This window comes from Cynocephalus volans, chromosome 2 (genome assembly GCF_027409185.1).
Source record: "Cynocephalus volans isolate mCynVol1 chromosome 2, mCynVol1.pri, whole genome shotgun sequence".
Taxonomy (NCBI): domain Eukaryota; kingdom Metazoa; phylum Chordata; class Mammalia; order Dermoptera; family Cynocephalidae; genus Cynocephalus; species Cynocephalus volans.
The window spans coordinates 164,692,725-164,705,929 of NC_084461.1; the positions used below are offsets into that span (position 1 = coordinate 164,692,725).

Below are 13,205 nucleotides of genomic sequence, written 5' to 3' on the forward strand. Positions count from 1 at the left end.
CGCCCCGACCACCCCCGGCCCGGAACTCAATACTCACCGAGACTGGGGTGTCGCGCAGCGGGGGTGGCCCGGCCGGGCAGGCTATGCAGGACCGGGCCGTCGAAGGGGCCCGCGGAGGCGGCGGCCCAGGATGCGCCCACGTCGGCCACATAGGCGGGATAGGGGCTGGCGTAGGAGCCTGCGAAGCCCGCACGCCCGTACTGCTCGCGGCCTGCCAGGCCTGCGCCCGCCGCCGCGCCACCCCCGCCGTAGCCTGCGGCTTCCCGGGCGGCGGCGGCGGCAGCGGCAGCGGCGGCAGCCAGGGAACCCGTGGTGCCCGGGAAGGAGAAGCGCGGAGACACCGGCGGCGGGGTGTAAGCGGCCCCCTCGGCGCCCGCCTGGCTCCAGCCCGGGCTGCCCTGCTGGGTCCCGGGCCCGGTGCCCGACGGAACCGCGCCCGAGCCGCCGCCCGCGTGGGTCCCCGCCGCCGCGCCCCCGCCGCTCCCGCCGCCCTGGAGGTAGGACAGGCCGAGCACAGTGGGCGGCACCCGCGGCGTGGGCACATAGACCGGAGGGGACGCGGCGCCCGCGCCGTGCATGAAGGCGCCCGGACCGCCCGCCTCGTAGGCCCCGGGCGGGGCGCCGTGGTTGGCGGCCATCGCCAGGCTCTGGTACATCGCAACGCGCGCTCTGGGCGTGGAGTCGTCCCTCTCCGTCGAGGGTCGAGGAGCGACGCGCGGGGACGACTCAAACGACAGGAACAAAGTACGTGGGAGGGGCTGACACGAACACGAAGACCAAAAATCGAAGGGAAAAAGCCGAATCGCTCAAAAATATGTGCGTATTAAATCCAGCACTGGGCAAAAGACTTCAGCTCCTGTTTGCGCAGGAAAATCCTGAACAGACTCCGGCGGTTCCGGACAGTGGTGAAGGAGGAGGTCTGCAGCGCCCACGTGGCGCGGATGCAGGGCACGGGCCTTCGGGTGGCCCGCGGCCGCGACGCACGGTCGGTAGGCTCGTTCCAGGGCCGCCCAGAGCAGGCGGGCTCCTTCCGTCCTCGCTGCGGCCGCAGTTCTGCAGAGGAACGACAAAAGGGGACAGGGAGGTTCATCCTGGAGCGTTCAGAGCCCGCGTCCCCGCGCTCGCTTGCTTCTCCCGCCCTGCAGACGAGATAGGTACCACTGCGGCACGCGGAGGCTGGGCCTTTGTTTTGCCCAGGCCGTGGGGTCAGGCTGCCCGAGGCCAACCTGGGGAGGGGCGCCCTGGGGACATGGGGCCTCCCGGTTCCTGAGCGTGCAGCACTGGTTGTGGTCTAGGTCAATTATTTTTGTATTGCTTGCCAGGAAGAGCTTTGATTATACCGTATTCTTCAAGCACATTTCTGCCACAATATTTTCTACATCCAAGGGTTTTTCATCGAGTTCCTGGGACCCAAGAAATCTCCCTCATCTCCTCTGTTCCCTGCCTCTCCCCAAGTATTCCTGGCCAAGAAACAACTTTAGATTGCCTGTGGGAGGCAAAGAGAAACTTTATAAAAAACCAGCAACCCTAGAAAGTTTTGTTTGTAATATATATATTTTTAAACCAGAGGGAGAGTCTAAATGTTTATAAGTGAGCAACAGTGTCTGCTAAGTCTCGTAAAAAGGACTGTAAAACTCCTTATCCGTGTACCTACCATGTGGACCTCAAATCGGACAAGCTACATGTTTCCTGCAAACAAGTATATGTTATATATTTTGCAGACTGCATATCAGGACCAGAAGAGTGAGAGGAATGTACACGATCGCTTTACAGAAAGATTCCCTGGACCATTCTAATTCATTGAACAGGTTTTTCTTGTAGAATCATAGGTCCACCCATATGCGGAATCAGAACACCAATGAGACTGCTTGGAGAAAGAACAGTTTTATATGCTCTCTAGCATCCTGTGTTTTGATATTACCAGGTAATTGTTCCGGTAAAATAAGAGCTCCACTTTTTGATGAACCTGCTATGTTCCAGGTCCTTTTCTCTACAACTCCACTAAGTAAAGGTATCTCTCCCCGTCTTAAAAAAGAGAGAACTGAAGTGTCAGAAAGTTTGAAACTTGTTTAAGATCAAAGTGCACTAGAGGGCATGAGGGGGAAGGGACAGGATCTGTAGGGCTTCAAGGGTTTGAGACTGTCCACTACACCCCCACTTTCTCCTTAAGAGGCAGCTACTCCTAACAGCGGTTTCTTTTTCATTGCATTCTATTCTTACAAGGAAATTAACTGAACTATATAATAAATCCAGCTCTGCCACTTACTGAATGAATAGTGTTAGACAATTTTACTTAGCCTCTCTGTGCCTCAGTTTCCTCATCTGCAAAATGCAAATATTAAAGGTACCTATCTAGTAGTTATATGAGTGAGGATTAGAAGTTAATATAGGTAAAACACTTATAAGAGTCTTATTAAACTGTTACAACAGGCACAAAGAAAGTTCTATATAACTGTTGGCTATTATTATTATTATTATTAAAGATTTTTAATGTACCATAAGAAAGTGCCTCAGATGTAATATGTACAATAATAAACCATCATCTTTATTACTGTAAAAATTCTGGATATGGAATCTTTAATATACACTATATAATGCTTTTCACCGTTTTTGCAACATCACTAGTAATAATAATGGAATTAATAGCATTGTATGACGTGGTCACATGTTAACTCCTAAATGATTTATTTTTTTTTTCAAAATATACAATAAACTATTGGTTTAGTAAACATTTCTTTTCAGCAAGTTTGGTTAAATAATGAACACCAAAAATTTGACCTGAGGTCACCAACTTTTCCCTTTATAAATAAAGTCAAAAAATTAATATCTCTTAGCAGTCTCTGGGCTTCAATAAGTAAATACAATATCCAGTATTTAATTTTTAAATCAAGTAGCTGACCTATTTCATTGTATTTTCTGTAATACACAGCTCCTGCAGTTCTAAAAGATAATGTTAGTTGTCTTTTATCACATAACTGCAGGAAAGGAAGAGATTTAGAATTTTGTAATCCAATTTCCAGTATACCTACAGGTGCTGACTTGCAAGCTTTAAAATGAAAACGCTAAAAATGTGACAAAGCTAACACTTGCCTTTATTACGTTCTCTGCCTTTTCAAATGGCTGACCACATTACCTCGGAGTTGGATTACTGGAACAATGCAAGGTGGTGAAATTGTCCCCCTATACCTTTCTGAAAAGACAAGAAATTATTCCCTTAAAACGACTCTTGCTTGTTTCTGTAATTGACCCTCGGTCCAGCCGTCCGCAGAGGGGGCCGAGCGCCTGGCAGGAAAGGTCTGGCCCAGCTCTCCCTCGCCTTGGATCACCATCCCAGTTCACCCCAAATTCGTAGGCCGACAGGAAATGCTTTCTCCTTTCAGGATTTAGCTCAGGCCCTTTCCCGATCTACTTCTGAGAGGGGAGGCCTGAGACCGCCGAGCGTTCGCGTCCATCCGCGGGTGGCTCTCGCCCTGGCCCTCCGCCTGCTGCGCAGGAGACTGTCACGCGAACTCACGCCAGCGGCAGCAATGAAGCGGCCTCGGCGGCGACGAGGAGACACACAAGTGTGGGGGCACCACCCCGACCCCCTCGGTGGGAACTTTCTTCCTCTAAAAGCCCGAAACTCGCTCCTGGCTGCCTCCTTTCCTAGGCCTTCCCGACCTCGGCGCCGCCGGCCGAATTGCCCGGGACTCGCACCCGCCGCGCTCCGTCTCCACTCTCTTCCCCCAGCCGAGAGGCCCTCCTCCCCGCAGTCCACCACCCGGGCGTCCCCTTCTCCCCGGGGAGATCCCCGCCCCCCAACCCAAAGCCCAACGACATAATATCGTGGATCCGGGCGGCTAGCCGTGGTCGGCGGAGGGACGTCACTGCCACCCGCCCGGTTCCGGTCCTCGGCCAGGTTCACCCAGAAGCAATGTGGGCGCGTGGGGCGGTCGGCTTCGTGAGGACCCCAATCAGGAAGGCGAGGAGGCTGGCCAGAAGGAACACGAAGGGTCCGGCCGCTCGGCAGCCGTCCCCGACCACGGGGCGCCTCCCAGGGTCCTGAGTCCCCGCTGCGCTGCCCCCCACCGCCACTCGGCGTCCCCACAGTGGCCCGTGCGCGGCACCCCCGTCTTCACCCCTCCGTGCGCGAGCTGCTGTGCGGCCTGTCCTGGCCGGTGGGTCGGGGTGGTTCACGTGGCCACCATCCTCACCCACGCGCCGGCCTGCGAGGTGCAAGCGGGGGCTGGAGGCTATGCACGCGGAGGCGGGACTGGAAGCGTCCGAGTTCACGCAAAAAGAATCCAAACGCACTTGGAACATCCCTCTCCGCTTCGCTCCCAAATCTTACTCTACTTAAAGACGTTGCTAAGCCAAAGTCACAAACAGAGCAGCCTCTGGCCCACCGGGAGGCGTGGGGAGCGACCAGCGTCTCCTTCCCACCACCCGCTGCCTCTCCGCTCCCGGGCAGGCCAGCAAGCGACGAGGAGCCCCGAGCTCCGGGGACCGCGGGGAAGAACGAGCGGGGGAAGAGAAAAGCCCTACCTGCCGAGGCGCCCGGAGCTGCGGCGGCGGCGGAGCCTCTCGCGGCCACTGTGCTGGCCGCGCCGAGTCCTCCAGCTCGCAGCGCCGTCCCCTCGCCCTGCGCTCCCCTCGCGGGCGCTGAGTGGCCCGCGCGGTCACGTGCGGGGGCGGGGGCGCGCGGCCCGGCTGCACCTCCGCCGGGCGCCGAGCTGCGGGGCTGTTCCAAAGCTCCCCCAGCAGGCAAAGTCCAGGCCCAGGACCTTCGCGGAAAACGCCACTGTGCTATCGCCAGGGCGCGGGGCCGCCGCTGCCGCCCAGCCCGAGGTCGATTCCTTCTGCCGTTTTGCCCAGGGCCAGCCTTATTAATGAGTCCCCTCTCCCCCCACCCCCACCGGGGGTCCTCGTCCAGCTGCGTTGGCGGGGGGCGGGACTCTGTCTGAGGGACTCTCCGGCTGGAGGGAAAGGTGACCTCTCGGGCTTGCCTCCCGACCGCGTGTGGAGCAACGGATCACCCGGGGTGCCCAGTTGGTCGCAGGTTTCCGGGCAAGAGTAGAGGGGATCCTCCCAGCCTCGGACTCTGGGGAAGTTCAAAAGACCCCAAATCCTGGACTGATCCCTAAAATTAAAGTGCGGAGAACGAAGCCTCCCTTTTGCCTTTCCAGACGGCAATGCGCCGAGGGCCCCTGCCCCAGGCCTCACGTTTACGTGTTAGTGCAAAACGTGCATCCCTTCCCTGCGACGCTTCCCGCCTCCCGCGGCCTCTTCCCCTCTGATCTTTCCCTGTCTCTGCAGAGTGCGGCGGCCGCTGCCCCAGTCCGAGGGACGAGGCGGGAGCTGGGAGTGTCCGGCAGTCTAAGGGCTTCTCCTTGGTGACGGTTCTACCAGGGGCTGCGGTCTCCTCCCTGAAGTGGGGGCGGGGAGGGTGTCAGGCCTAAGTTTGGAGTCGGCGGCGTCAGTGCCTGGAGGCCCCAGCGCAGCAGGGCTGCGAGAGCCGGAGAGTCCCTCCGACAGGTCTAAAGGTTAATAGAGCAATCACAGGGCCCTATTACCGCGTAAAAATAACCCATCGATTACCACAGCCTTCAGCCCCAGATAACAGCCGGCCGGTGGCTCTCACGCTTTCGGTTAAACTTTTTTTTTTTTTTTAAGGCCGTGTTTCTCTCCAAGAGCACAGGTTTCCCATACCAGATGGGAAGGATCTCGGGAGGGGGCCGAAACACCACCCTGCAAGAAACCTGTGCTGCTCCGAAAGAAGGCTAGGGACGACAGCCGCTTCCGCAGCTGGAAGCCGGTCGTGGATTCCCGGCCCGCGCGCGGGCAATCCGGGCACCGAGGATGAGGCTAGGACGCGGGCCTGATTGGAAGGAAACTCCCCATGGGATCCCGTCCAACTCCTGGGGATTGTCAGGAAAATCCCGGAGGAAGAGCTGAGCGCGGCTGCGCGGGGACTTCTCTTTACTGAACGATAGGGTCGGAGATCCAGAGGGACCAGAGCACAGGAGAGGAAACTGAGGCTGCTTGGGGAGCCCAGCAGCGGAGGGCCTGCGTGCGGGCCGGACGTACAGACATCCCCCACCCCAGCTGTGCTTGAGTGCGCCCCTCCGCGCGAGAGACGGGGGGCGGCGTGCTTAGGGGCCTTTCTCCTGCTTCCCCCAACTCCAGCTTCTGAAGAGTTTGGCGCCCCGGATCCAAGGCCTGGGAACTTGAGGGGGAGGGGTCCTGGGGGTCCCCGAGGCCGACGCTGGGGAGAAGCCGTCTTGCGGGCACACCCGGATCCGAGCAAGTATGGGTGCAGCGGAGAGAAGGATACGGAGAGAAGCACAGAGCCGGGACCTGCGTCTGGGGCCTGCCAGAGCTCTCCCGAGAATTGAAAATCTTGGGTTGGGCGAGAGCGGGAAGCTGCCCGGGCCTCTCATCCGTGGGGATTCGTGGCTCCGGCGATGCCCAGGGTCCCCGAGCTGCCTCCCATGCGTGACCTTCAGAGGGGGAAAGGGCTGAGCCTGCTGACCAGGCAGTGGATTTTGTTAGCAACAAGCCAGGGGCTCGGGGCTCAGCGTCTGGCCAAGCAGCCATCTGAGATTCCTCCCCGTGGCCAAGGACCCAGGCCGCAGTCACGCGGGCTTCGTCTCCTAGTGCGGGATGCGCCGCAGCGCGAGGTGCGGGCCCTGCGGCCTTCACTAGCACCGCCGCCCCTCCCCCTCCCTTCTCCTCCTCCCCTTCCCCCTCCCCCAACCTTCTCCGTCCCTCCCTCTCCCCCCACTCCTTCCCCTCCTCCTCGAACTTCGATCTCCTCGTCTGTACACTGGCGGGGGCGATAACAGACTCTGCCTTACGTGGCTGCTTTGAGACCCTTGGATGGAACAGCCTGCTTGCTAAGCGCTTGCTAACAACGAACCCCTGATTCCCCAGACTGCTGCTCCTTGCCAGGCTCCTTAACCCTTGCCAGCGTCCCATCCCATGCCCCCCTCTGGCGCTCTCCTAGTGGGCTGAAACCTGGGACCCCGTGGCCCGGGAATATCCTGGAAGGGAAATTTGTGTCTGTTTCCTTTGGCTTTTATCTCTGGACCCAACGCCCCAACTTTGGGGCCAGGGGTGCGTGGCAAGCAGCCTGCTCTTGGGGGTATTTTGTTTTCCCTCCTCCTTCCCTCCCTCGGGCTGGGCGGGAGCCCTGCGACCCTGCGCGTTGCCAGGAGCGGGGAGCATTTCAAGGCCTCGCCGGGCCGCCGGCTGGAGGAGGTTTATCGCTGATTTTCTACGTTCCCAGGCTTCTCCCTCGCTCAGGAGGCCGCTGGGAAAGGGGAGCGGGGGGAGGGGGGAGCTGGGTGCTCTGAGGTTCGGACTCTCTCTCGGCTATTTTTAAGGAGGATGTCGCTGGACTGGCCTGGGGAGGGGAGCCCGACCTCGCTCACGTCCACTTCCCGCTTTCCTTTCCCATAGTCTGCGGGGAGAATTTAACACAGAACGTCTCTGACCTCTTTTTACTAAGGGCCTGGATCTAATAACCCAGCGTCAAGTTGTGAGATTTTAGACAAATAAGCATTACTTAGACGTACTGTACTCTTAAAACTTGCGTTCTCCTCTTCCTCTAAGGCTGCTGGGACTCGAGCCGGTCCGTACCCTAGCAGAGACGAAAGTGTAGGCTGAACAGGGTGTACAGGAGAATCTGAACTCTACTTCCCTCGAAAAAGTACAAAGAAGCGGCGTACGCTGGAATTCACGGGGAGACCAGCCAGGGTCTCCGGTGGGACCCGCGCGAGTTTGCTCAAAACCCAGCGCAACCTCGGGGGCCACAATCTTGAGTTCCCGCGGACGGAGGCCAGTCGGCCCCAAGCGGGGATGAGCTTCCGTGGCTGCCGCACCCGGAAGAAGCGACGCCTGAACAAACCCGGGGCCCCCGAGGTCGCAGAGAGAGAACCAGAGACCAGGCCGCGGAAGTCAAGCCTCGTCCCGTGGAGCGAAGTCCTCGGAGACGTAGACTGCCTCTGAGGACCAGGGCGCAGGGGCTCCCGGACAGATACGCACTGCGACCCGCGAGGAACGAATGCCGGGTTCTGTCCCCACGAGGTCTTCGAATTCCCCGGCGGGGCCTGGGAGCCGCGGGCAAGATTCTCCTTCCCTCGGTGACACTCGGCCCTCACCCGCATGGGCCCCCTGCACAAGCCCCCGCGGGCGGAGTGCGAAGAACCGAGGCGCGGAGCAGGGCAGGTCCCTGCTGATGGAGAAAAGAACTAAGTAGGCGGCGAGGCCACGCAGACTTACCTTCCTTCCCTCCCTAAGCGCGGTGCCTCCGACACCCGGGATTCTTGGGGACTGGGGGTGCACATGGGACCCTCGCCCCGTTCCCCCGGGAAGCGAGCTCTGCAGCCTCGGTTCTTTGGTCTCCACTAGGAGACGCGAGGAGAGGAGGGAGCTGCGCTTTTGATCATCTGCTTTTAAAAATACTATTCGGTGTTTCAAAGCGAAGCCACCTCCGCACAGACCGCAGATGCTTCCTGGAGCTTCCGGCCCGTGGACCGGAGTGTGTGGCACGCCCCTCGCATTTTACAATCACTTCTGGGCTACAGAACACTCTGGGATACATTTTTTTCCTGGGAAACAGTAACATTGCTACGCTAGAGGGAGGAAAAGATGTTAGCGTCCTCCTCTTACAAGCGGGCAGCGGCACCCACAGAAACTAAAGTTCTCGTCCGCGGTGGCAGAGCCGGTGCCCGAGGCAGGAGGTCTGGATCCAGATTCCCGAGCCTTGGCTCTTTTTTCCATTCCGTTTAATAAGGCTTTCTACCATGAAATACATTTTTTTTTAAACCGTCGTTTTACTTCTTAAAGATTTCTAAATTTTTTCCTTTAATCAACATGTCTGATACTTGAAAATTAAAATCAATGTAAAATAAAGCAGTTCATGTCTCATAATCGAACAGCCCGTGGGAAGGGAAAGAAAAACGAAAAGGAGTCTGAGCATCTTCGCTGAGTTCGGGAAGGATGCCAGAGCCTTTCTGAGTGGGGAGGGTGCCCTCAGATCCGGGGCAGCTGAGGCCAGGACTGAAACCCGGTCCTGGCGCCGCAAGTCCGGGCGGCCGCCGGCGGGTCAGCGAGCCCTGAGCGCGGGGCGCGCTGTGGCCAAGCTGACGTCGTCCCGTATGCCCCCGTCCTGTCCCCAACCTGGCTCCTCTCCCCCTCCTCGGCGAAGGACCTCGTGAAAGCAGCAGCAGCCGGAGCTACCGACACCCCCGCCCGGTCTGCGCTGGTCCGGTTCCCAGCCTGCAGGCTCTTTGAGCTGTCGGAAAGGGCCTTTATCTTGAGGACCAACGCCACCACCTTCGAGATCTCTCTCGGTGACGTGGGCCCCAATTCTTTAACTTGTGGGTCCTCCCTCTTCCCCAGTTGGGGACTTTTGAAGTCCCAGGGCTGAGGGCGCTGAGCCCAGAGCAAGAGTACAACTAGCATTGTTCTTGGATGACATAAAATGTTCACTTGCTTTATTCACAGGCCTTTTTTGTTCCCTGAAGTTAAAAACTCATTTGTCTGTTGTTGCTGCCCACACCCCACACCCCAACCCCACCTCCCCCAACTCACACCCCAGAGGGAAGCTCTTTGAGGACAGCAGCCCTGCTGGCACATAGTACAGTAGATGCTCAGTAAGTGCAGAATGACTGAAATTACAAAAAAAGTTGTCAACAGCATCCCTCAAGGTTGTCTGGAGATGGAGAATGAAACACTCCCCTCAAAGTGCCCTACACACAGGTGCGCCACCATTTCTCAGAGTGGGATTCCACGGAGGGAGTGGCTCAGTCCGGGTCGCACACGTCCCAACCGCGCGGGTTCATGTGCCAGCTCAGCCCTGCTGCCACCACCCACAAATCGCCGGCCAAAATCTACGTTGCCCCTGAGGAAATCCCCGAGTCCCTGGGCCCCGGGGTCCGCAGGAAGAAGGGATTTCCGGCCGCGCCGCCGGGATTTTGGAAGTCGAGTTCGGCTGGGCAACCAGGCTAAGGCGCCGGGCAGGGGCGACTGGAGAGGGAGGCGGCCAGGGACGCCAGGTTCACCGTCTCCACGGCGCGGAGGACGCAGACCCGTAAATCCCGGAAGGACCGAGGGACTGAGTCAGACAGCAGGACAGAGGAAAAACGGAGGGGGTGGGGAACAGAAACAAGAGGAGGAAGAGAAAAGGGGGAAACAGAGGAAAGAAGCAGAGACCAGGACAGAGAGAAGAGAAAATACTGGAGAAGAACGGCGAGTAGGACAGACCTGAGAAAGCCGGAAAGAAATGGGGACCCACTTGTTCTATGTTTACTGAGCACCTACTCTGTGCCAGCAGCATTAGAGATGCGGGTATAGGCATGGAACAAATAGAGAAAAATTCTGTACCCGAGAGCTTGCATTTTATAGGAGAAAGTAAATCAGTCGAACATATAGTATTAAATGGTGAAAAGTGTTAAGGAAAAAAGAAAGCAGGTAACGGACAGATGGAGAGAGCCAAGAGGAACAGAGACCAGAGACCTAGAAAGGAGAGCGAGGCACAGGCCCTGGGAGAGAAGGCAGCTAGGAGGAGTCAAGAGACAGCGAAGGAGACTCAGACAGAGACCAGAACTCCCAGGGAGACAGAGCCACAGAGCAAGGGTCCGGGGCCGGGTGGGAGGAAAGGGGACCACACAGGGACGAGGTCAACCCAGAGTCAAGGGTTCCACCAGCCCAGCTCCCTGGGAAGGGCCACCAGCAGCTGGAGCCTGCCAGTAGCCGAGACGACGCGCACACCAAGGATCTGGTGGCCCCTAGAGACCTGGCGTTCAGCGCCAGCTTGGGCCGTATCTGCACAGCCGCTCCCTCCCCGCCCCGAGGTGGCTGGGACGCAGCACCGGCCCCGGCGGCCCCCTTCCTTTTGCTGCGGAGCCCGAGGTGACTCGAGTTAGGGAAGACGCCCAGGCAGGCGCCGCGACCTGGCGCGGCTGGCGAGAGACCGGAAAGTGTCGAGGAAGCGCGAAGCCCAAGTGCGAAAACAGCCCCTCGCACTGCAGAGCCTCGCGCCAGGGTCCGCGCGAGGGGGCGAGGGCGCGCCGCGGGGGGCTGCGCTCCTCCACGTAGGTGAGCACCCGCTCCGGACACGCCGGCGTTTCCCTGTCAGTGGACGGTAGTGTGTCCTCACACGGCCATCCCAGCCCTTAGAGAGGGGCTGCCGTCTTCCAAACACCCACCGGCCGAGCTTGGAGGTATACATCGTTTGGAAATAACTGGTTTCCTGCAACAATAGAAGGAAGAAAGGAGAGGCGTGGAGCGTGGACTAGCTAGACCATCCTCTTTTTTTGTCAAAAGGGTATTTACTGTATTCTGAACTGGGCTAATAAAAAGCCGGGAACATTCTCTTGCGCTGGCTCCGGTTTCCCCCGGGGAAGCCTGTGCCTGCGTGTGTGATGGAAGGACAAGGCAGCCGCCTGTGAGTCTCACTCCTAGTCCTGCTCACTCTTCCGCAGAGGTGCTAATGAACAGCGAATTGCCAAGGGCAAGGAACCAAAGGGAGAAAATCTGAGAAATGGAATCATTAGGCACCTGGATAAAGGGGAGTTGGCAGGATCTCACCTATGAAAGTGCGGAGTTACCCGAGGCCCGCAGGGCCTCGTCTCCTCCCCTCCCTACTTCACACCACCTTGCCACAGGGATGGGGGCCTCTCCCCAGGGGGCAGAGCCCACCCTCCTCCACACAGTCTTTGGAGGTGGCCAGTTCCAGTTGTCCGCACTCTCCCTGAGGAGTGGGTAGGGCCGGAGGGCTCAGAACAGGTAGAGTGATCAATTTCCCAATTACTATGTGAGTAATTTGTCTTTACCCCACTTCAAAAGCTCTGAATTCATGGTCTCTCTCCCTCTCCACACACACACACACACACACACACACACACACACACACACACACACACACACACACACACACACACACACACACACCCATACACCACTTTTTTCAGGGACTGCGACATCCTCACCCCCATTCTTTGAAGATGGCCTGGCAGATTGTCTATTTGCAATATGCCTCCAGATAAGAAGACATAAATATAAGTTGTGTTTTAGTCTATAGAAGAGTACTACTGATATCTCCAAAACCTACAACTTTATTCGTAATTACCCCGAACTGGAAACCACACGAAAGATCCTCAAATGGGGAATAGATAAACAAATTGAGGTACATGCTTACAATGGAATATTACTTGGCACCAAAAAGGAATGAACTGCAAATACAGCCAAGGCCGTGAATAAATCTCAAAGTTATTCAACTCCGTGAAAGAAAACTCGAAAGACTATATACAAGAGTATCCATTTATACGACATTCTTAAAAAGGCAAAAACCACAGGGACTGAAAACAGATTGGAAGTTTCCAGGGGCAGGGAATTGGGGGTAGGATTGACTAAAAGGCAGAGGAGAAAATTTGGGGGGGGGTATTGGGACTATACTAATATCTTTATTGTGGCGGTGGTTACCCGATCTGTGTGTTTGTCAAAATTCATAAAACTGTACACTAAGAGGAGTGAATTTACTGTATATACAACTACACTTCAATAAATCTGACCTCAAAAAAAGCAGGGGACAAAAAGATCTGCTGGGACAGGATAAGACTCTTCAGCCTCCATTCTCCCCACCACCGTCCTCATCTTTAGTGAGACTACCCATCCCTGACACATGCTTAACTCCCACCAAAAGCACTTCAGAAGAGTGATTTATATACAAAAGAAAGCCTTGCATTTCTTTTTAAAGAGTCCAGTTTCCAAGGCTGATCCTCCCCATTGCTCATCCTTGGTCCATCCCGGGCACAGCTCCAGTGCCAATCTGTAGCACACATGACACTAATGCACGAGCACATGTACATGCGTGTTGAGTGGCAGGCTGTGGGGAGATGCTGTTGGAGTGCGGGTTATGCTGCTATTGCACCCTTAGCATCTTGGAGCCAGACAGCAGAAGCCCAGGAATTGCTAAGTCACTTCTAGCAACTGCCACTCCCCAGGAAACCTGCTGGTTGCCTTGGAGAGGGTGGGGGGGAGCAGGGACCCCCAGTCACTCTGCAGAGACTGGCTTTTGTCCAGCTCATCCCATGTGGCAAGTTTTTCTTGCCAAGGCCTGGGCAAGAAAGAGGAATGAGTTTGCCTCTGAGAGCAGGACTGTATTCCTGAATGGACTAAGGGAAAAGCATCTGGTGAAACGTGGCTTTCCTGTACAAATC

The 13,205-nt window shown here is 57.0% G+C and overlaps 1 protein-coding gene across 2 annotated transcripts in view; it reads right to left on the minus strand.

The window, feature by feature from the left end:
* Positions 1-656, minus strand: part of GATA4 (GATA binding protein 4) — a 43,520-nt gene extending 42,864 nt beyond the window's left edge. For both annotated transcript variants that reach the window (XM_063087783.1, XM_063087782.1), the window contains exon 1: positions 38-656. In XM_063087783.1, the coding sequence (XP_062943853.1) occupies positions 38-656 (619 nt within the window). The remainder of the gene's footprint in view (positions 1-37) is intronic.
* Positions 657-13,205: the final 12,549 nt, after the last annotated feature.